At 61.1% G+C, this 21,755-nt stretch overlaps 1 protein-coding gene across 6 annotated transcripts in view; it reads left to right on the forward strand.

Moving 5' to 3' along the window:
- Positions 1-292: 292 nt before the first annotated feature.
- PPARGC1B (PPARG coactivator 1 beta) overlaps positions 293-21,755 on the forward strand; it is a 58,158-nt gene continuing 36,695 nt past the window's right edge. For 3 of the 6 annotated variants that reach the window (XR_012654287.1, XM_075056518.1, XM_075056520.1), the window contains exon 1: positions 295-455. Coding sequence is in view for 4 of the 6 variants with exons in the window: in XM_075056518.1 (XP_074912619.1) it covers positions 372-455 (84 nt within the window). In the remaining 2 variants the exon portion in view is untranslated. Of the gene's footprint in view, positions 456-21,755 lie in introns of all 6 variants that reach the window. The other 3 variants (XR_012654285.1, XM_075056519.1, XM_075056521.1) reach the window with 2 other exon arrangements.

The raw sequence follows: 21,755 nt of genomic DNA on the forward strand, positions 1-21,755 counted from the left end.
AGCAGCTCCCGGTGATGCCGGCAGCGCCCCAGGTGCCCCCCCCCCCCTTTCAAGGGCCGGCACTTCTAAGGGGCTCGCAGCAAGTTGGTGCCCTGGGTGGGCGCGCGTGTCCCGCGGGAAGCCGCTTGTGCCCCCCGCCTGGCTGCAAACCCCACGGGGCGCTGTGTGTGTGTGTCCCCCCCCCGCCACCATCCTCCCGCCCTGCTCCCGCCCTCCCCCTCGCTCCACCGCCCTCCCCGGCTCCCGCAGCCGGCGGGTGGGGGCTGCGGGCGGCTCCGCCCCGCCGGCCGCCCGGCTCCCCGCCGCCGCCGCCGCCGCCGCCGCGCCTGCTGCATGCTCGGTGCCGCCTCAGCCCCAGCCGGAGGTGGAAGATGGCGGAGCCGGGGCCGGATTGCAGCTCTCTGCTCGACGAGGATCTTTCTTCCTTCGTCTTCAGTTACCTCGCTGACAGCCAGGTAGGGAGGGAGGGCGGTGGAGGGGGATCTGCTGGCCGGTTTACCCAGCGCGGGTTGCAACTGGGGAGGGGGAAGCCGGCAGACCCCCCCCCGACCTTCCTGGGGCACCTGGGCGAAGGGCCGGTCCCCGCACCCCCCCCGGCGGGGGGGGTGCGGGGACCGGCCCTTCGCCCAGGTGCCCGGAGGATCCGCGGGGGTCCCGTTAAATACGGGGAGGGGGGGACGCGCGGAACCCTGCCGCCCCCGCGGCTCTCTCTGCGGCCCTCCCCGTGGCTTCGGGGCGGCCCCGGCGCGGCACCAACCCCGCAGCCCCGCCGGCGCTTTCAGCACCACTAGCACGTGGACTCCCGCGCCCCCCCCCCCCCCCCCCCGGTTTCTGCAGGGAATTTGTGTGTGGGGGGGAGAAGTTGATGGGTTGATCGGTTTTGGCACATACCCCCCCCCCCCCCCCGCTTTGCAACAGCGCTTCCCGCTGCAAAGGTGGGGAGGGGGACGGCGCGGTGCAGGGCGGCGAGGGGGGGGGGGGTTGCTCCGCAGGGGGCTGCGCGGTGGGGGCTGATAAGAGCCGGGCTGTGGGATGAGTCATGCCGAGCGTCAGTTACACGCATACCGGCTGGGATCTTGGGGGATGGAGGTTTGGGGAGGGGGGGGGGGTGGTAGGGAGAGGGGTCTCGGTGCTGCGAGTCAGCGGCTCCAAAATCTGGATGGGCTCCCTTTTGGACGAGGCTGGGTATTAAAATCAGATTAAGGCTCCTTGGCAGCTCCCGCACGATCACGAGAGCGAGCCGTGCTGGCTATAGGGCTCGCATGCTTTTCCATTTTGGGGGGTGGAAGAGAGGCGCTATACAATAAGCCGGGCAGTAGCAAGAGCCGTGACTGATCCGGAGCACAACCGCGCATTTCGCAGTCGGATTGATGAGGCTGGTGCAAGTGGGAAGAGTTTTCTGTAGTTATATATCATCCCTCCAGCCCTTCACTTTCATAACCACAGATTACAAAATAGCTTCGACTGTGAAGCTAGCGTGTTCATCCCAACCCTTGCTCTCTCTCTCACCAGTTTAGCTCCGGGATTGCAAACGACAGGAGCGTGTGTGTGGGGGGGGAACGGGACGGGGACTAATCCCGCTGTTTGGGTTCAAAACAAATAAGGTCTCAAGACTTGGTAAATCAGATTTGCCCCCGGTGCGTGTGCCAGACAGAACCAGGCAGGTCTTGCCACCAGCTGGATCGGTGTAGTCCCAGCACCTCTCCTCGCAGGCACCAGTTCCAGAGCGCTCCGGCTTGGCTTGGGACCCGGGCAGCTTGCTGGGGGCAGAGCAGGAGGGGGGTGGCAGCTTCGGTTGTTAACGAAGAGCTGCTGACAGGTTGATTACCGCAGGAGGGTCAGGAAGGGTGAGAAGTGGGCCGAGAAGATTTTGTAAGCGGTTTGCGTTTTCCGATTTGGACGGATTTATTATGGCTGAGGGAACCGTCAGCTAGAGAAGAGGAGGCTGGTTGTGTGGGATGCCATCCCTAGGACGTATGGCAGAAAGGCTGCAGCTCCCACCACCCCCATTGTTCCCTGGGCAGGTGAAAGTTCCTGGCTCCGCTTCCCCGCAATAACCTGCCTGTTCTCTGCGTGCTTAACGTGAAATGAAAAGCTTGTGTGATTGCAGCTCGCATCTGAAGACTCGTTTCTTTTTTGCTTTTTGGTCAGCATTTGATGTGCCAATTTAGGAATCTTATTCCAAAAAGGGACTGTGAAGGGGAGAAAAAATCCTGCGAATTGTCATCCTTCTCTGGTGCAAAACCACCATGTTGTGAACATCCCCTGCAAAATTTGGGACTGTGAAATGGCCTGTGACGAAAGACGACTGTTTTTATGGCATGTCCTAAAATCCAGTTTGCTGTGCCTGTCCCCTCTTTTTCTCCCCCTCTGCCATACGGGCACTGTATTGGAGGGAGCGGCGTAGGTACACGCACAGAGTTAGTGCTAGCCTGATGTCTGCGGGGTGTGTAAGATGAGGAGTAGCAAGGGGATCTTTGCAGCCCGCTGCGGGTTCCTTCGGCAGCCGTGTGCAGCCTGTGTTTGCTCTCCCACCCGGCGCCTGCTTTTGATAATTGCATTTCCTCCTGTCCCCACGTGCGCAGAGGGGTTAAAGGCTAGGGTAAAAAGTAAAGAAAAAAAAAAGGGGGGGGGGGGAAGCGCCCCCCCCAGCTATGATTTGCATGCATTTGCTTAAGAACCGCCTGAAGTTGTAAGCGTGTGTTGTGCTTGTACCTTAACCTCTGATGAAACTGCAGGGAAGGCTCCAGCCCTGGCTGCTGTCACATGCCCGCTTTATAACTCGGAGCGGGAGGCGGTCCGGGGCTGGCTGCTGACGTCTCTCCCCATTACTACTGTACGAGCCTCTGCTTACAACTGGGTTACCGACTTCTCAATGAAGCCCAAAAGCTGCTTCCACGAAGTCCCCAGTGCTCCAGCACAAGATCAGATTATCCTGAGAGGCTACAATGTCAGGAGGCCGTGAGATCATCAATATTAGCCATTTCCTTCGTGGAAATCTTGAGGAACTCTGACTCTCCTCCTCTCTCCCCCGTGCTCCTCCCCAGTCCTTGCTTTCGCAGTAGGTTTTGAGAAAGGCGCAGTTGGGTGCGGGCAGGTGCCAGGCGATCGCTTCCTCGCCAGGGGAGGAATCCTCAGGAGGGCTCTTGGGGAGATGCACGGTGAAGGTTTGACATGGATATTTGCATCAGTCCCTTAATTATATGGGCTTGTGCTGAGGATGCCTGCTAACCTCTATTTACATATCGAGGACAGCGATGATTCACGTGGTACCTGCATTGCTACAGAAAGAAAATCAGGGGTTTTCACTTGATATCTGCCTTTCTCCTGCCAACTCCTTTTCCCTTTTCAACAACAAAAAAAGTGATTTTGTTTTGCTGCGACTCAAAATGTGTCATTTCTGGGCCCGCTTAATCCATTTTGTGCAACTCTTTGCTGCTCAGAGGTATGAAGCTGGTTGTAGCTGGTTCGTCTGCTGGCACCAGGCGCTGCAAAGTGCCAGCCAGGCAGCTCTGCCGGGAGCACCACGGAACAGCTGGCGACTCTCAGCATCCCTGCTAAAGGCAGGAGCAGTTTGACTCTTACGGCTTCAATTTGTTTCAAAACCCCAAATGAAGTGCAGCAGGGGGGAAAAAAAACAACCCAGAACCAAGCTGCTTCTCAGAGAGATGCTTAAGATCACATGAACTGAAATACAATATTCTCTCTTTAACTTCTCAGCCTCCTGCTAACAGCTTAATCCATTGGTGAGTACAGGAGGCACAGTGAAGCCCTTGGTGGAGAAGTGGTCCATTGGGTGAATTGTTACTGCCAGTAATGAAGTGGGGACGCATCCCTAATTTCTGATAGTCCTCACCGAGCCGACTGATATTCTGCTTTTTCTGAGGCTTTTCTCTCAAAGATTTTGCAGGGGGGGGGCTCTGGATGACCGAGACAGCCCAAGGGCCTGTGCAAAGCCTATCTCCAGCCTGGCTGCATTGCTGCAGCTTGGGTCGAAGGCCGCTGCATTGCTGGGGCTGCAGACCCCCCCACCCCTCCCAGGAAAGCTCTGCAAGGTGGCCGTGGTGCGGTGGCTGTTACTGACGGTGGCAGTTAGCAGAGGCCACACGGGTACGTTTGCAAAGTGGGGGGCGGCGGTTGCCGGGGATGCCGGCAGCTGCCCGCGCCGCAGCGGTGGCTGCGGGCGATGGCGAGCGTGGCGTGCTGCTGAGCCTGCTGCTCGGAGCTGGGAGAGAGCAGCCGCTGGGAGCAGTGATGGGGGAAAAGGGGGGGGGTGTCCCTGAAATCTGGCCCCTCGGAGAGCCTCCCCACACACCTGCCTGCCTTCACCCCCTGCTTTTGACCAGATACCCTGGTGCTCCCCACCCTGGCAGGGCACCAGGGCTGCCCCCGCTGTGGGCTTTCCTCCCTCCTGCCTGCGCATCCCTGCCCTGGTCTCATGCCGTAATGGAAAGGCACCTCTCCAACAGGTGAATAATTAAGGTCTCAACCTAGTGCCTCCAGCAAAGGGAGCTTTGTGAGGGAGACGGATCTCTCTCTCACATTAACCTTTCCAATGTCAAAAGCCTCTTTGTAGTTAGAAACTCCACTTGCTCAGGCACTTCAGTGCTGGTGGTTGTCCAGTGAAAAACGCCCAGGGGATGCCCTTCCTGCCCCAAACCCCTTCCTGGCTTTGAGGATTGGGTCCCATGGTCCCTGGCATAGGGCTGCAGACAGGGACGCCACGGGCTGGCTCCTGGCAGGCAGTTTGCTGTGCTGCCGGCCGCTGCTGCCTGCTACTGCTGCCCGCTGTTCCCGAGGTGCGGGAGCCTGCCAGACTCTGAAATGCCCTTCGGTGGGGCTGGGGGCCAGTTCGTGGCGGAGCGTGGGAGCCCCGCGTCTGCACTGCCGGCAGGCAGAGTGCTGGCAAGGGCACGCTTCCCCCTGGCCGGCATGTGCCAGCACCCGTGGGAGCTCGGGGACGTCACCCGTTGGGCTGGCGCAGAGGCATTGTGCGGGGCCAGCCTGTGCCTTCGCTGCCCGGTGCCTGCGGGGCAAACGCCACCGAAGCCACCGCTTCTTCTGCCTGCCCGTGGCCTTGGGGAGATGGTGAGGGGCACCGTCCCTGCAGGGCGCCCAGAGCTCCAGCACCCGTGGGGGTCTCCGGCGCGGAGGGGGCCTGGCTCTGGTGGGGAAGGGGAGGGAAGGGAAGGGCTGGCCCCAGAGATAAGGCTCTGCTGGGACCAGGCGTGTTGTGCTCGCTCGCCGCCACCGAGGAGCCAGGAACACGAGGTTCCGGCAGGGCCTGGGTCGGCAAACGTGTTTGCCGGAGGAATCGGCTTCGGGCTCCCGCGGCTGAGCCCCGCTCCATGGCAACCCCGCGCGGGTTTATATTTCTCGTGACTGCTTGGCAGCCTGAAGTGATTTAGCGGAGGGGGAACTTTGTACACGCCGGAGCCGCCGCTGCCAGCGCGGCCGTGCTGGGCTGACGGCCGCGGTCCTGGCCGTGCGGCACTGCTCCTCCCTGGGGGGCGCGGGCTGGGGCAGCCTCTTGCCTGCACCCCGAGAGCGGGCAGCCGGCTCCCCTGCCTGCGTGCCGTGCTGGGAAAGGCAGGTTCTCCCCACCTGCCTGCTGGCTGGGGAGCTACCCTCTTGCGAGCATGTGGAAGAGGATGTTTTAAGCTGCCTCTGCTTGTAGTAATGAGCCAGAGACTAAAGGTTGAAGTTAATGGGGCGGGTGGTCAGGTGAGGTAGTGACCTACTGCCAGGGACAGCCGCACCGTAGGGTGATGGTCCAGCCAATGTGTTTCCCTTCCCTTATCGCTCGGCTGTTCTACGTTTCAGCACTTTGCCTGAGCTCTGGCTCACAAATTATTATTTATTTATTTATTTATTGTTTTTTTATAATGGGAGCTTCCAAGAAATGCCGTAGGACTTTGCACAGATCTGGCAGCGCTCACGGTCTCGTCAGCCACGTCCTTACCCTGCTCTGTCTCGCTGCACCTCCCCAGGCAGATGCAACAGCCAGGGTTGACCTGCTGCAAATTGCTACATTAAACTGGTTCACTTCAGAATTAAGACAGGGAAAAAGAAAAGCTGGAAATCTCCTTTGGCCCTGTAAGAGCTGGAACACCCCCCCACCACCACCCCGGGCGAGGGGTTCTCCATGTGGCAGGTCTGGTATCTGCTGGTGGGGGTGTGTGGAGACTGTGGCAGCCCTGGGGGCTCTTTGAGATGGCCCCATCCAGTAGCCAGACTAACCTTTGATCACTGCTGGCTCCCGGGCAGCAATGTGGGGCTTAGGGAAAATACTTCGCTTATCTTGCATCCCTGCTGTCCCGAGGCAAAGCCGCCAGGCACTGGGTGCCGGATGCCTCCCCAGTGCCCCCCCCCCAGCCCCCTTACCCGAAGCTTCATTGGGGGAGCACGATGAGGGTCCTGCTGAAGTATGACAGGAGCTTTTTACATCTGCCTGTGCATACCCACCCTTCCTGCAGCACCCTGCCCACCCAGGCAGCAAACAGGCAGGCGTCTGCCCTCGTGGCTGGGAGCAGGAGGCCTCTGCCCTTGGTGAGGGTGAGCCTGTGTGATGGGGGCTGAAGCGGGAGAGACCCCGGTGCCCCAGGAGGGCCGACGTGACACTTCTCCCCTTCCCTGGGACAGAGCGGTACATGCTTTATATTGATGCTGGAAGCTTTTTGTGCTGAGGTGCCGGAGGATAAAACGAGTTCCTCGAGCTCTTGCAGCGACTACAGTTGCAGGGCAAGCGTGTCTTTGCTGTGATGCATTTTCTAAATTCTTCTTCTGCACTGCTTCTGCGCCCTGCGGTCGCTGCCTGCAGCGGCAGGGAGCACGCTGGCCGAAACAGTCCCTTCTGCTGAGCCAGCGCCACTGGTCAGGCTCCTCAGTTCCTGTTTCAGTTTGCAGCGAGTTCATCACCGCCGTCGCTTCTGCTTCCCCGGCCTGTGTTTGGGGAGGCTGCAGGACCCTGTTGGATCCCAGCGTATGGGGCGGCGGGCGAGGGGTGTGGGAGGTGTCATCCTTTCCCCCCGCCAAAAGCTGCCTTCCCGACCTGGTCCCCGAGGAACCCTCATTTCCTAATTTTCGTGCACATCAAGAGCAAGGAAATCCTGTGGTGGGGGGGGGGGAGATGGAGGGGAGAGGGCAGAGCATCCCGGCGCAGGCGGGGAGCTGAGCTGGGGCTGTGCCGCAGCCAGAGCAGCGTGCTGGGGCGGCCGTCTGGGCTTTGCGGACGGAAGGAAGCCCAGCTGCCTCTAATCATATTTCTTCTCCTCCCTCCTGCCCGGATGAGGGGGGACGGCAGGTTTCGCTGCCTGCGAGTGACAGCTGGGGACCCGGTTGTCCTACCATGAGGGGACCCGCGGCCGGAGCAGCCCCAGCTGTCCCTCGGCACACGGAGCCATCCCCCCAGCCTCAGCAGCCTTCTTGCTGAGCCCTTTCTTGCTTTGTTTCTAGCCAAAGCGCCGAGGTAGGAGTGAGTTATGTGTTGTATTTTTTTATGAAGAAAGTGCAAATGTACGTTTCAGGAAACATCCCAGCGGGACCACTGCCGCGACCCTTTGCACGCACACGAGACCGATGGGGCAGAGCTCCAGCCGGCCCCGCAGCAGCTGGGCTGGGTTAGAGCAAAGCGCAGCGCCGATCGCGGCCGGGGTGACGGTTGTACGCGTGCTTGGGTAACAGCGAGGAGCTGGAGGCGTAAAACATGGCACTCGCGCAGCTCCCCTTGAAGGCCAAAGCAGGGCAGGCTCTGGCTTCTCTCTGCCTGCAGCGGCCAGCCGCCCTGCGAGCATCGCCTGCCGACTCCGGTGGGCGCGGGGCTGGGGCGGCCGCGGTCCGTCGGCTCCTCGCACGTCGCCCAGGCAGAGCGTGTGCTCCCTGGGCTCGGAGCAGGGGGGAGAGCCGCTGCCTGGGTGCCAGAAGGATCAGGGCTCTGCCCGCTCGCAGGCAGCGCTGGCGGAGGGCAGGGCGGGACACGGGGTGCTGCGCGGTGGTTTGTGCCAGGAGAGCCGGCGGTGCCCTGTTCTGCCACACAGAGGTTGCTCACCTGGCACCCAGCACGGCGGGGCTGAACTTTGTTCCAGCTCAGGTCCCTCTCTCCCGATTTTCCAGGACTTGCACGGCCTCAGTGCAAACGTTTGCAACTTCCATGGCCCTTGGCTTCTAGCTAATTAAACTTTGCATTCCTGTCGGCTCCCTTTAAACTGCGGCTGCTTAGCTGCTTTCCTTTCCCCCTCTGCTCTGGGGCGTGCAGCCCTGCCTGCGTGAGGGGTGCGTGGCTCAGAGCCACCTTCCAGCATTTTAATGACAGGAGGATTTTCAACCCTTCCCTTGAACAGCATAAACCCCAGAGCTCTGCATAGCTGGAGCAGGCGTCTGAAACCAACCAGCATCATTTCTCGTTGCGAGCAAGCTTGCACATAAATAGTCACAACCTGACCGTGCTAATAATGAAAAGAAAAAATTGCAAATGTTTTTCTTAAAAAGGAAGTTTCTGTCTCTGTGTGGGCCCCACCAGCAGACTGGCGCATGTTGGTTTTGGGTGCTAAAACCCATTTCCCAGGTAACACAACTCAAGCCTATGAGAACTGTGTGGTTTTCTCAGGCTGAAAGGTTGGATGGTATTTGAGCTGCCTTTTTTGTTTTCTTGTGGCCGTGTCCTTTTAGGAAGGAATAAGTATGTCTATTTATATATATTTTGAAAATGAAAGCACGTGGTACATGTCCCCAGAAACCCCCCTGGTGCGTGTTGTCACCCAGCTCTGGTGGGGACACTGCTTTGCTGACGAATGGCAACCAACCCTTCCCGACAGCTCACGCCAGCAGCCGAGCTGGAGAGTAGGGGTAGCCCCTGCCCTGCAGCCCCGGGGCTTGGGGGGAGCAGCGGTAGGTGTGCGGGACATGCTCATGCATGCACGTCTCCTCTCCTCATGGGACCAGAGGCTTTAGGATGTGAAAGTGGATGCAGGAGGAAGTTGGCAGCTGAGCAGGGAGGGATGTCGCGGGGGAACTGTTAGGACAGGCATGGATGGGGAGGGCTGGAGCTGCTCGGTTTATTTACTTCTGTTGACTCCTCCTGCCCGTGCTTTCAGTCGTGCTGTTTGGCCTTCCTGCGGCGATGGCTCCTCCATTCCGGTGTTAGTGCATCCGGGATGTGGGGCGTTGGCAGCCCCTGGGCCCCCACCTCCTTGTGGTGACCAGGGGCTGCCCATGAGGGTCTGCTTGCCCAGGCTCCCTCGTCTCCGTTTGCACCGCTCGCCTGCTGCCCGTCTGCCCAGAGGAGCTGGAAACCCATCTGCATATCCAGCTGAGTCAAAAATAAATGAAAGGCAGGTTACTGGGGGGAGACTGTTCCCGTCCCTGCTGCTCACTTATGGCAATGCAAGGACCTGGAAACACAGCTTTCAACTTTCTCTCTGTATTTATGTAACCCAAACTAACTCTTTTTTGGAAAAAGCCACTCTGCCTCATTTAGCTACCTAAATATAGCAGCCACTCTGGAGGGAGGATTAGCTTGTGAGTGCCCTGGTGGGTATGGGACCTTTGTGGATGGGTGTTAGGGGGAGTTTAAGCCTTGTTCAATCAGGCCGGGGGGGTTTCCCCTGACATTTAGCAGGGTGGGCTTGCAGCTGTCCCGGGGCAGCGGGGAGCTTGCAGCAGTGACCAGGCTGCGCACACCGGCAGGGAAGCAGGAACCTGCAGAGATGTGGACTGCAGGGTTTTTTCTAAATGTCTCAATGTCCTTTGAGGCCAGAGCCCATCTACGCCCAAACATGCTGTTTGCTAACATGCCATCGCCTCCCCTTGGAGGAAGGAACCGTGCTCCAAAGCACAGAAGCAGAGCTGAGCTACGGGCGAAACCTCCGCATCCTGCTCTGCCAAAGGGCCCCATGGGGCTGTGGCACCTCGGCGTGATCATTCAGGGCTGCTGGAGCAGAGTCACCGCTGCGGCGTGGGGTTGGGCGGAAAGGCGAGCAACGGTGAAGGTCCTTCTGCCCTTAGATGTACGGGGCACCGCAGGCATCAAAGTCCTTTGAGCTCCTTTGGTGAAAGACGTGGGACTGACCCTTGGAAATGCCAAGATGAGGGATGGCCCGCAGGTGCCGTTTCCCCTTGGCAGGGACGTACGCTCCCCACCCTCGCGGGCAGCGGGGCCGGTACGCTTGGCCGAGATGCACCTGCGTCAGGATCCGGGCACTGTGCACATCCCATGGACCCACTTCTGCTTCTCCATACACACGAGGCCCCTCATTGCCCTCAGAATGAGCACAAGAGATGGGTTTGCCCGAGTGGTCTGACCGCCTCACCAGCTTGCCTACATGGCATCGTGGGGCTCTCTTGTACCACCTGGGATCAGCAAGGCTCGCATGTTGCATGAAGTATTGATGGAAGCCAAGTTTCTTGGAGGTGCACAGGGTGGCCCTTGCTTTTGTCTCTTGACATCTCCGACTGCCCTGCGATGAGGGTGCCATGGGTCCCTTCCAAGAAAGCGGGGAGCAGCCGTTTGTGCACGCTGGTGTCCCAGGGACGCATGCTGCTTGAGTCTCTGCAGCTGGCTATTTGTAAGCATGAGGAGGGGACACCCTTGCGTGCCCCCTCTGCTCTGCCCTGCTTTGCAGCACTGACAGCAAGAGCCCGGCTCCTTGGCCCAGTGCTGCTGCAGGGGCTCCCTGATCTGTCTTGTGATTCAGGCCCTGATGGAGATATGCAGGAGCTGCCTTGCGTTTTCTATGGGAAATCAGAGGGTCCCTCAGTTATTTGAGCCTTCATCCCTGTGCTTTTCTTGTTGCTTCCTCTGCACGCAGCGGCTCTGCCTCCTTGCACACCTCCACATCTCCCTGCTGCCCACCCCTGCCTGTCACCGTGCCCTCTGCCCAGCTCGGAGCTGTGCAGCCTCGTGCCAGGGCTCACCCTGGTGTGCAGGGTCTTCTGCCACCCCTGCCATCCCACCGGGGCAGGAGCCACCTGGCTAAACGGTGGGACCCCTGGGGAGGTGTTGGTGAACACGTGCACGCTGCTTTCACACGGTGCCCTTGCACAACCTTGCAAACCCCAGTGCGATGCCCCCTCGGCTCCCATCGCGTGGGCAGGGACCGGGCAGGTTCGGCGCTGCCCCGTGGCAGCCCCACCAGTCCCTGCTGGGTGGAGGCGGCCTGGGTCTGAAGGAAGGACCCTGCCGTTTTGGTGATGCCCTCCTCAGGTCTGTCTTATTTGGCCCTAGCAAGGTGGAGGTGAATAGAGAAGGTAAAGGCTGCACATTGAAATGGGAGGAGGCAATGCAGTTGAGATCCGGCCGGAGGGCTCGCAGCATCCCCAGGTTCCCCGAGCCGCTCCGGCAGATGGCTGCAGCCCTCCCGCCCTGCTCTAAGGAATACAAATGTGCGGCAGATACGGTTACCCAGCCCCGACAGCGGTATTAGCTTTCATCTAGATCGATATCCCTGCCTGCCTGCGTCTAAGGGAGCACTCAGCTGGCAACCCAAGCCTGGCCAGGAGGAGACACCCGCCGAGGCTCTGCTGCCCGCTCCAGACCCTGCCCGTCCGTCTGTCAGTCTGCCTCGGCGCGGAGGCAGAGCCAGCGCCGACCGCAGCGCCGTTGCTGTGCTGTCGGACTCCGTCATGCGTAAAATGTAATAAATAGGGCCATAAGCCTTTTACGAAGTCTATTTCCACTCTTGGATCCGGGATTTAATGCATGGCTGCTTAGAGAGGCTGAGGATTTCAGGGGTCAGCAAGGCTAATTGCACTGCTGGAATAAAAGGGCGCTCGGCAGGATCCTGTGCGCGGGCGGGAGGGGGTGCCGGGGGTCCCAGCCACCCGCCGCCCTGCCCCAGCCCTGCGTGCTCCCCGCCAGCAGCCTGGGAAAGCAGCAGCCACGCGCGGCGGCTTGGCGAGGGATGCGGTCACTGCGGAGCGCTCCTCAGCTGGGCACCGGTGGCTTTTGGGGCTGGGGGGACCGTGCCAGCTGGGGAGTCATATGCTGCGGGTGTTCGGTTCCCCACTGCTGCGTGGTGTCCCTGGGCATCTGACTGAGCACGTCTGGCTGGAGTGCTTGATCTTAGATTACCTGGAAGCCAGGGAAAGCCTCCGTGGGGGGTGAGGATCAGGGCTGTCCCGGTCCAGGCTGGTACTGCCGGGCTTGGCTGGTCCTGGTGCCAGCTCAGCCCCAGCCTGCAGCATCTCCTTGAGCTGGGTACCGCCCTGCCAGGCTGCCCGCTGTGCCGGCTGGCCCCGACACCACAAGCCGGGGCTTGAAGGGATGCGCGCGCTCGGTGGTGGTGCCACCGGGGAGACGGCCCCACCAGGAGTGAAAAAGCAGGGCCGGGGCGAGAGCCAGGGGCGCAAACCTGGCCGGGTGCTCCGGTGGTGGGAGTCGGGACCCGGGCTGTGCTTTCACGGAGGTGTCGGGGAGGGACCGACGGGATGGGCACGCTCCGCTTCACGGGGAGAACTGGCAGCCGGCACGCGCCCGGTGAGGTGAGGGGGACCCAGATGCCCGGAGGCTCCCAGGGCTTCTCCCTGTGCCAGCCGGCCGCGCAGGGCTGGCAGGGCTGTGCCTCCGGCCGTGGCAGACGGAGGACGCCAGCTCCGCTCAGTTACTTTCCTGGCTGATCCCGTCATCTCCATCTCGCGCCAAGTGCTGAAGTCGTCATGGAAACCGGCATGGCGGCAGCCTCGCCGGCAGCTCCCGCGCGGGATCCTCGGTCTGAGCGCCCGACCGGCACTGGTCTGCCGCGGCGGCGGGTGGCTGGCTCGGTCGGCCACTTGCTGCTGGTCCTTATTCCTTGAGGGCATCGGCCTGGTGCTGGGCTCCAGCGATGCGCACACGCGCTTGCTTCCCTGGCGTTGTAGCAGGGCCCAATCCGTTAATGTTCACCAGTCCCAGAGAGCGCCTTGCAGAAAGCACGAAAAAAGCGCCCTGTAGTACTGCTATTAATAGTACCTGTTCACAAAGTTGTCTTCGGCAGCGCTGTTCCCACCTTCATTCACAACAGCCGTCGCACGGGCCTGATTCTTCTCCCTGCTGCCCAAGTGGCTTGGAGGTAACCCCGACCTCCCAGGGTGCCCCGCTCACCCCGCGCTTCCCCTGCTCACCACCGTTACATTTGGCTGTGGAAAGAGATGGTCTGCAAACCTTTCCCTGTAGTGGGAAATGGAGCAGGATTTTTTTTCCAGGGTTAATTTTTCTCTGGTGACTCTCTGTAACTCTGAACTCTGCTTGCCTTTGCCTCTCCTCCCACGTCACTCTGGTCCAGCGGGGCTGTGTTGTGCCAAAGGCTTTCTCCCTGGAGCATCCCTGCTGGAAGTCGATGCTGGTGCTGGCATTTTGCTTGATCAGCGGAGGAGGCAGTGCCTGAACTTGACTGTCGGGGATGGAGTATTTTCCACCTGTATTTTAGTGGGTGTTTTCATAGGTTTCAAGCTACGGTCCTCCCTTCCCGGCATCTTCCGTCTTCAGAGCTCACGCAGGCTCCTGGGAGGGTGCAGGGCTTTGAAAGGGCTTTGAGGATTCATGGGTTCAGCCCACTGCTTTGAGGCAGCATCTCCTGCCACTGCCAGGGAAAGGCCTGTTTCTCCTATTCTTGAACTCAGCAGTCACAGAGTTCCTCAGGTTCCTGGGCTAATCTGTTCCTGCCTTTAACGAGCTGCCTCATTAAAGTGTTTTTCCCTAATAACCAACCCTCTGGGCTGGGTGAGAGGCTGGTGATGTTCGACTGTAGAAAACTGGAAACCTGCAGGCTGCAAAGGGCTTTTCCAGCTGCTTGCAGGGATGCAGGATGAACCCCAGCCCTCTCCTCCTGTGCAGCGCTGGCAAGGCTGTGAAGGTGGCAGCAGCCCAAAAGCACCCCAAACCATGCCTCTCCTGCGCTCCAGCTCCAGGTTTACTGGACCCACAAACCGCAACGGTGCAGATGAGGGGGGCAGGTTGCACTGAGGAAGGCATCTGCCCTTGGGGGGCAGCAAACTGGGGATGCTGGGACTAAACTGCCCTGCTGCACAGCCTTCCTGCACAACGTCCTCGCCCAGTGATGTGTGCTGGGGCTGCTCAACATCACCCTACGAGCCAAACCCGCGCGTGCACGCTGCCGAGCGGGCATGCCTGTGCGCCTCGGGCCCAGGAGGTGTCTGCCCAGCCTTAATGAGGGGGTTTGAGCTGGTTGCCTTGGTGCTTGGGAGCTGGGGCGGCTGGTTTCGATGAATGGAAGTGGAAGGCTCCCTCCTGGGGGCCAGCTCTGTGTGGCGGAGTACGCACGCCGCTTGCAGCCGTGGCCTCCTGGGAGCGTCTGTCCGGCGGACGTCGGTCCCACCGGGTCCCCCCCGCCTCTGGGGTGGCTGCCCTGGCCAAGCGGGGCGCAGGGTTGGGAGCCCTCGGGGCGATGGCTGCGGAGGAGCGGATTCAGCAGTGCCTCTGGCGACGTGGCAGCTGAGCCAGCCCCTGTCTCCAGGCCATGGTTTTTAGGGTGGCAATGATGCAAGGCAGGAAGGTGCCTGGTACTGGTGCTGCTGGGGCTGCTCCGTTTATATATAGCTGACCCACTTGCTGAGCGGGGGCTGCCAGCCCCCCCTGGTGCTGTGCTCACGCACCGGGGCTGCACCAGCACCAGCCTGGGGGCACAGGGCTGCGGGTGACTGGCCTGCAGTCGCCTGCAGCCTGCTCTGTGGAAGGGCTGCAGGAGCTCTCTGCTCGCAGGCTACAACTGCGCTGCCTGCCATTCGGGGGGTGCGGGCTCTGTTAGCCTGCCTGCTTCCTCAGCACACCCCCCGGCCTCACCCACCCACCAGCACCCCGGCTCTCCCAGGGAAGGCAGAGCCGCCGGTGCCCCAGCAGGGACAGGACCGGGCAGGAATTGCTGGTGGAGGGACCAACCCGAAGCTTGCCCGGCTGTGCCTGGGCTGAGGCAGGATCCCAGCCCAGAGCAGTGCTCGAGCCCCCCTCCCGAGAGGCAGCCCCACGTCCCGTGGGTTTAGCCTGCCCTCCCGGCGGGCCTGAGGGTTGGGTGCTCAGCAGGCTGAGGGTTTGGGTGCTGCAGCAGCCACCTCGCTGCTAGCCTCAGGGCTGCGCGAGCAAGCGTGCACGGGGCGTGCGGGTGCACGCAGGGGTGAGGTGGGACCCGCAGCACGCCTGCCGGGGCCAGCTCCTGCCACACGTACTGGGTGCTGTGCCGGTGCTGCCGGCGTGTGCCGTGTCCCGCTGCCCATCCTGCCCTGCCCGCCCCAGCCGGCAGGCAGGAGCGCCGGGGTGGGTGGGATAGGGTGGGAGAGGCGCAGGTACCTTGTCCCTGTGCCCTGGTCACTGGGGTGCTGTGCTCATCTCAAAGGCACAGTCTGGTGCAGCGTGGTGGTCTCCCAGGCTCGAGTTCCCGCGGGGGACAGGGTGCAAGGACTGTGCCGAGCAGAGCGGGTGGTAAGAGGAGAGTGGGCTGTAAGAGGCAAGGACGCAGCCCCGCTGTGGGGTCACATTCCCTTGGGCCAGAGGACCCAGGAAATAAGGGAGCAATAACCCACCAAAATTCATGCCCTGGACTACTCCAAGCACAAATCTTGCATCCCCTCTCCTGCTTGGTACCGGTGGGGCTGTGCTGATCTCCAGGCACCCCCCAGCCCCAGCTCACCCCTCCAGCTGCTTGCTGCTGCTTGCGGTGGGTGCTGCTGGTGTACGAGGGGCTTGGGGGAACTCTTGGAAAGCACTGGGCTGCCAAAGCAGTGCCTCTTGGTGCCAAGCGCCTGGGAACCAACCACTTCCCCAGGACGGGAAGGAGATAAAAAGAAAACCGCTTTCGAAGTGCAGCTGGTGGGACACCTCACCATGTGATAGCTGCAGTGCGCAGGTCGCCTGGGCAAGGGAAGGAGAAGGCACCGGTGCTCCAACGTCTGCACCCGTGCGGGCTTCGGCCAGTTTCTCAGGGAGGAGACGGGGTGCATGGCCACCCCATGCCGCCCCTGGTCAGGCATGGGGTGAACTGGGAAGGGTCAACCCCTTCTGAGTGGGCTCATACTGCTGCCCCTGTGGAAAGGGGGTCAGCCAAGTGGGCTGCAGTTTGGTAGGAGAGGAGCTGGGAGCTCCCAGAGGCAGCAATTTTCTCAGCTGCCCCGGGTGGCTGCACAGAGCCATCTCCCGTGCCGCCCCATCAGTTTTCTGCCCGCCCTGAGCCCAGCCCTGGGGGCAGAGCATCGCAGGGGTGCCGGCAGGTGTAGGGACATTGTCTGGTGCCGAATCACCCGTCACATGAAGCTGCAGATGACAGCATGCCTGCGCTCTCGCCCGCAGTGAGCTGCTCCTTGGCAGGACGCTGGCACTGGCACAGGGAGGTGGGTGCCATAAGAGGCAGAGACATGGCTGCGGGTGGCATGGGAGCATGGCAGGATGGACCTGGAGGACTGCGGGACTCAACCCTGTTAACCTTGCAGCTTCTTCCCCAGAATCGGGGTGTCTGGCCAGGACGCTTTCCTGAAAAGAGCTGTTATCCACATGTAGTTGCCTCTGACAGGCTAGAGGGGACATGGTGTTCCCATCTGATGGCCTCTTGAAGTCCCTTTGGCTGGGCGTTTGCAGAGCTGTTGTGGTTGGCACACCTGGAGAAACACAAGTCCCCAAGGTAGGTCAAAGCAAAACACTTGCTGCGGAAAGGGAAATTAATTATAGGTGCTTTGCTGCACTCCAAGCAACTGCAAAGGCTGATGTTTCTCCTGTTGGCTGATAAACTAATTGTAATGACGAAACCTCAACAAAAGCAACGCTCTTAAATGCTTTCTTAATTAATAATTTTCAATAATTACTTGACGTCAATGACCAATAAACATTTCGGAGAAGGGAAGTTGCTGTTAAGTGCCCAATACCTTTGCTCCTCCAGTTGCTGTGCCTGGGTTCCTGCAGCTCTGATGAATCCCACAGAAAAGCACAGGGAAGGCCAAGCCCGATGTTTTTAAAGGAAAACATTAAGCAGGAAAAAAGTGATTATTCACGTGCATGTCCACAGGGAAAAGAGGAGGGAAGCTGAGCAACCGCTCAGCCCTGCTGCTCCCCGCTGAGCAGCTAGCAAGGGATGGCAATGCTGACAGGCAGGCGCCCAGAGGGGTGGCACCCATGGGTGCCCCTTTCCTGCCCCTCTGGTGCTGCTGAGCACCCGGTGGGGTGCTTTCCTGGGGGCAGCATGAGCGGGAGGGCACTTTCCCAGGGAGTCCGTGTCCGAGGGGTCTTCGAGGCATTGCTGAACATCCTGCACCCGTGGAGGGTCACCCACCTCCCGCAGGCATCCGCCACGTGCCTCTTCCTCCTCCTCCTCCTCCTCCTTCCCACAGCCTGTCTGAGGGCAGCGTCTCCCAACTCAGCACTGCCAGGCCTGAAAGCATCACCAGCTGCATTTTATTGGGGGGGAGTCAGGAGGACCCCGGTCCATCTGCTGTTAAGTGGAGCCTCAGAAAATCTGTCATTCGTCCTCACCGAGGTGCTCCTGGCTGCAGCGCAGTGCCGGGAGGGTTAATGTCCTTCTCCTCCTCCTCCTTCTCTTGGCTTCACAGCCATCTTAAAACCGCTGGAGCTGGAGCTGTGCAGTCCCTGTTCCCACTCCTTTTACAGTATGGGCCGGCCAGCCAGGGAGCCCAGCCGGCTCCTCCATCCGTCTGACTCCTTTCCTTCTTTGGATGTCCCCTGCGCTCGCTGCCCGGGCACTGCCTCCCTCCCATGGGACCCGTGCCCCTGGCGAGGGGCTATGGCTGGGACAAGGGGCTGCCCGGGGCCCTGGGGCAGCAGGCACGGGGTGGGATTTTTGCAGAGGTTTCTCCAGGACGGCGCTGGGTGCCTGCCAAGATGGATGCCAGCCGGCTCCCGGGCACGGTTAGCACTTAGCGAGCCCTTTATACCTGCAAATCCCTTGGCAGGCGTTAGCAAAATCCTCCTGCGGGGAAAGGTGGGAGAGGGTCACTGTCGTTAGCGGTGGGGAGGGTGGCACAGCCGGGGACGTGAGCTGTTCGGGGTGAAGGAGCCTGTTGCGGAGTTTCCCCCCAGGGATGGAGAAAGGGCTGCTTCCAGCAGGACGGCAGCAAAGCCTCACCTGGCACACGCCACCATCCAAAATAAGCTGCGGTCCTGGCGGGGGCAAAAGCAGGGATGCCACGGGAGGGTCCCCCAGCCCAGAGAGCTGCAGGCAGGGAGGGCAGAGCTGCAGGCAGGCAGGCTCTGCTCCCCTCGGAGCTCTTCCCCCATCTGCCACCCCTCACATCTGGACTCGGGGGTCCCGGGGGTGTTTGCTGGTGGCTGTGGGAGAGTTGCTGGAGCATGCGTGGCTGCCGTCCGTCAGGACAGCAGCAGCGCGTGCTCCTGGCTCTGCGTCCCCAGTGCTCTGTGGCCTGTTACCCAAATACCAGCTACTGCCCAAGGGTCTATGCCCCCTGTGAGCCTGGGGAAAGCAGGGGAAAGGCCTCTGGGGCTGAGGGGGGAGGCAGAAGCAGGGCGTCCGTGTGTCCCCTCTCTGCTGCTTCAGCAGATGGCAGCACAGGGAGGAAGAGGTCATCCAGAGACCACGTTTGGGGTTTTTTGGGGTTGCTGTAAGTCTTTGTGCATAGGATGGTCCCTCAGCAGGGAACAAGGGGAGAAGGGGGAGCAGCCCCCAAAGGCATGGGGAAGTCTCCGATGTGCTCCTGCCTCGTGAGCCCAGACACTCCCCCAAAAGCAGGGCTGTTGCCATCTGTAAGGTCTGGCTGAGGAATGTAGCGTGGGACTGGCCAGCTCGCCCTAAGTGTGGAGATGCGGTGATGGTCGGACTGCTTCAGGTTTCTCATGCTCTGAAAACATGAAGATTGGTTAGAAGATGGTGAGATTTGGGGGGAAAGGGTCAAACATATCCCCCACCTCTGGTCCCCAATGGGAATTTCAAGACTGGGAGCATCCCACTGTATCCAGGGTTGGGCTGAGGGATGTTTGTGGGCACGGGGCTCCCGTGGGCTTGCAGAGCCCCAGCTCCCTCCCTGCTGGGCTGCTGTGGGTCCCCATGGGCTTTTTCAGTTGCCCTGCATGAGCCCCTCACCTCGTCCTGCCTGTTCCTGCGTGGGGACGGCAGCCTGGGGTGTGAGCGTCCCTTATGTCTGGGGACCTCGGGCTCCTTCTGCAGCCACCCAGCTCAGCTTCCAGCCAGCGGCCGCGATGCTCAGGAGCAGGGGAAGTCACCTCTGCCCCTGCCCAGGGGATGCTCCGGGTGCCTGCATCGCACCCTCCGTGTGCCAGCGATGGGCGGGAGCGTGGCAGCGGAGTGTGCAATGGGGGGGCGTGCGGTGGGAGGGCGCGTGATGGTCGGGTGTGTGCTGGGTGAGCGTACGGCGGGAGGGTGTGCGATGGGCGGGTGTGCGATGCGGGGTGTGCGGCAGCAGTGCTGTGCAAGCCCAGCGGCTTCCCGGTCCCCACGTGAGCGGTGGCACAGGCGCAGGGGGTGCCACGGCTGCCTTTGCTGCTACCACCACGTGATCCGATTCACCCAGAGGAGCGTACGCTGCCAGCCTGGCAGCCCCCAGCAGCCCCCCACCACTCTGCGAGACCCATGGGTGGTCTCAATGTCAGGGTGCACGGGAGTGCAGGTCTGGTGCTTCTGGGGGTGCCATGGGCCCTGGGTTCAGCCGCTCTCCAGCAGGGATGGTTAATGGCTTAACCCCTTCCCTCCCGCCACTTCCCAGCCTCCCATTTGGCCAGTGGGGTGGCTGTGGGGGAAAGGCCGGGTGGGCTGGGGAGCCGGAGGGCTGTTTCCTTTGGCCGGCGCTGCGGTCACGGGGCAGGAACCGTGGCCGAGGCCGGCAGCGCTGGCAGCAGGGCGCCCTGGCCACCCGGGGAGCAGGTGTCCTAGCGTGAACCGGCCGGCCGGGAGCGCCGGCGGCAGGAGGCAGGATGCCTGGAGTTCCCGTCCCGCTTGGCCCCGTCTCAATGGGACTCGGCGCCAAGAGCGGGGTGGATGGCTCCTGCGAGCAGCCGGCAGCGCCTTGGCCCAGCCTGGCTTCCTGGCCGCGTGGGGGTAGAGGCTGGCTTGCAGCGCGTCCCCTTTTTTTACCCATTTTTCCCAGATGTGGTGATGGAGGCAGCAAGCGCACGGCCTGGGGCTTGATGGCACCCACGGGAGCATGGCTCCCTGCCCCTCCTGCCTCTCACACAGGGCCCCTGCTCCGATGTCCCCACCAGAGAGCAGCAGGAAAGGTCCGGGGAGCTTGCTCTGTCCAGGCAGGAGGCTCGCGGGCAGCTCACACCAGCCTCCTGGGATGGCTCTGATGGGGCCATGGGCTGGGGTCAGTGCTGGGGTTTTAGCAGGACCACTTTTGGGGTCTCACTGAGTCCCAGCCCCTCGAATGCTCCCCCGCGGGATCTCGGGCGAAGAGGCCGTGCAGCTTGGCCCGGGGTGGGGAGGCAGCGTGGGGTCGGCTGCCAGGGGAACGGTGCCGCGGCATGGCAGCTCACAGCCGCCCGTGAGTGTGGGTGGCAGCCAGCAGCGTTTGACAGCATCCCGGGCTTCACCCCTCTTGCTCCTGCCTGTGCCTCAGCCCCATGGCAGCTGCCTTCACACCATGTCCCAGAGCTGAGCCTGGCAGGATTTTGTGCTCTCCTGGATGTGCAGGATGCGATCTCCATCCTCCCCTGCCTGCCCTGCCCTGAGCATCGCCTCCTTCCCCCGCCAGCACCACGTTTCCCATTGGTGAACAGGGTCTCTCAGGAAAACCTTGGCAAGGCGTCACAGAGGCTGCAGTTTCCCAGCAAATTTTGGGGCACGTCTCCTTCCCTCCAGGATGCGCAACAGAGGGACAAGTCCTGGTGTGACATATGAGTGTTTGGCAGAAACGATCCCTCACCCGTGGTCCCAGTGAGACAGCCGGGTCGAGCGCTGGCATCCGTGGCCGGTTTGGGTGAGGGAGCATGCCTGTGTGTCATCAGCAGGGAAGCCACAGGAAAGCTGCGCAGCCTTTGCTGGAAGGCCTGGGTACTGCCGCTGCTCTCGCCAGGAGTAGCGGGAATCCCTTCCCACCCAGGCGGGACCTGCTCATGCCAGCGCATCTCTAAACCCCTCCGGGATGCAGAGTGGGGGTTTGGACCCACAGCATTTCACGAGCAAACCAGCCCCGTGTCTTAGGAGACACCTGGAGGGAAGGCTCGTGTTTATTTTATGCTTTTTTTGCACCCTGTTTCAGCCTATGCGAGCTTCTGCACTGGATGTGTACAGGCAGTCCCCAGGCAAGGGGGAGCATCAGTGCAGCCCCCTGGCTCCTCTCACACCAAATCCAGCAGCCGGCAGGATAATAAATGAGGAGTCTATATTTAGATGCAGCGTCTGGAGAAGCGTCACAGCGTTGCCAGCGGGTTTTACTATTCGGCACAGGCAGGTTTCCCCATTCCTCCAGCTTGATGCCACCTTTGTGGAAAAGCTCGTCAAGGACATCCAGCACCAGCTGGAAAAACACCCCAAACAGAAAAACTGACACCTGCGACAAGATCTTGGCACCCGCTGAGGGATGGGTAGAGCGGAGCATCCCAGGGAGCCTTGGAAGGAGCTGGCTCGCGGCCCGTTTAGTTTGGCAAAGGCCTTGTTTTGTTGCACAGAAGTTTGTAGTAAAGAAACATGTTGCAGGGATGGAGCCATGTCTTGTGCCACCCCAGCCCGGTGTCAGCTCCCTCTCCCAGCACTGCTGCTGGTGCAGCCCGGCCGGCGTCTCTTTTCTCCGTGCACTGGGCTGGCTGATTCCTCTCCCTTTTCCAACAAGCGGTACAAAGGCTGGCTCTGCGGCGC

The sequence above is a fragment of the Buteo buteo genome, chromosome 24 (assembly GCF_964188355.1).
Source record: "Buteo buteo chromosome 24, bButBut1.hap1.1, whole genome shotgun sequence".
Taxonomy (NCBI): domain Eukaryota; kingdom Metazoa; phylum Chordata; class Aves; order Accipitriformes; family Accipitridae; genus Buteo; species Buteo buteo.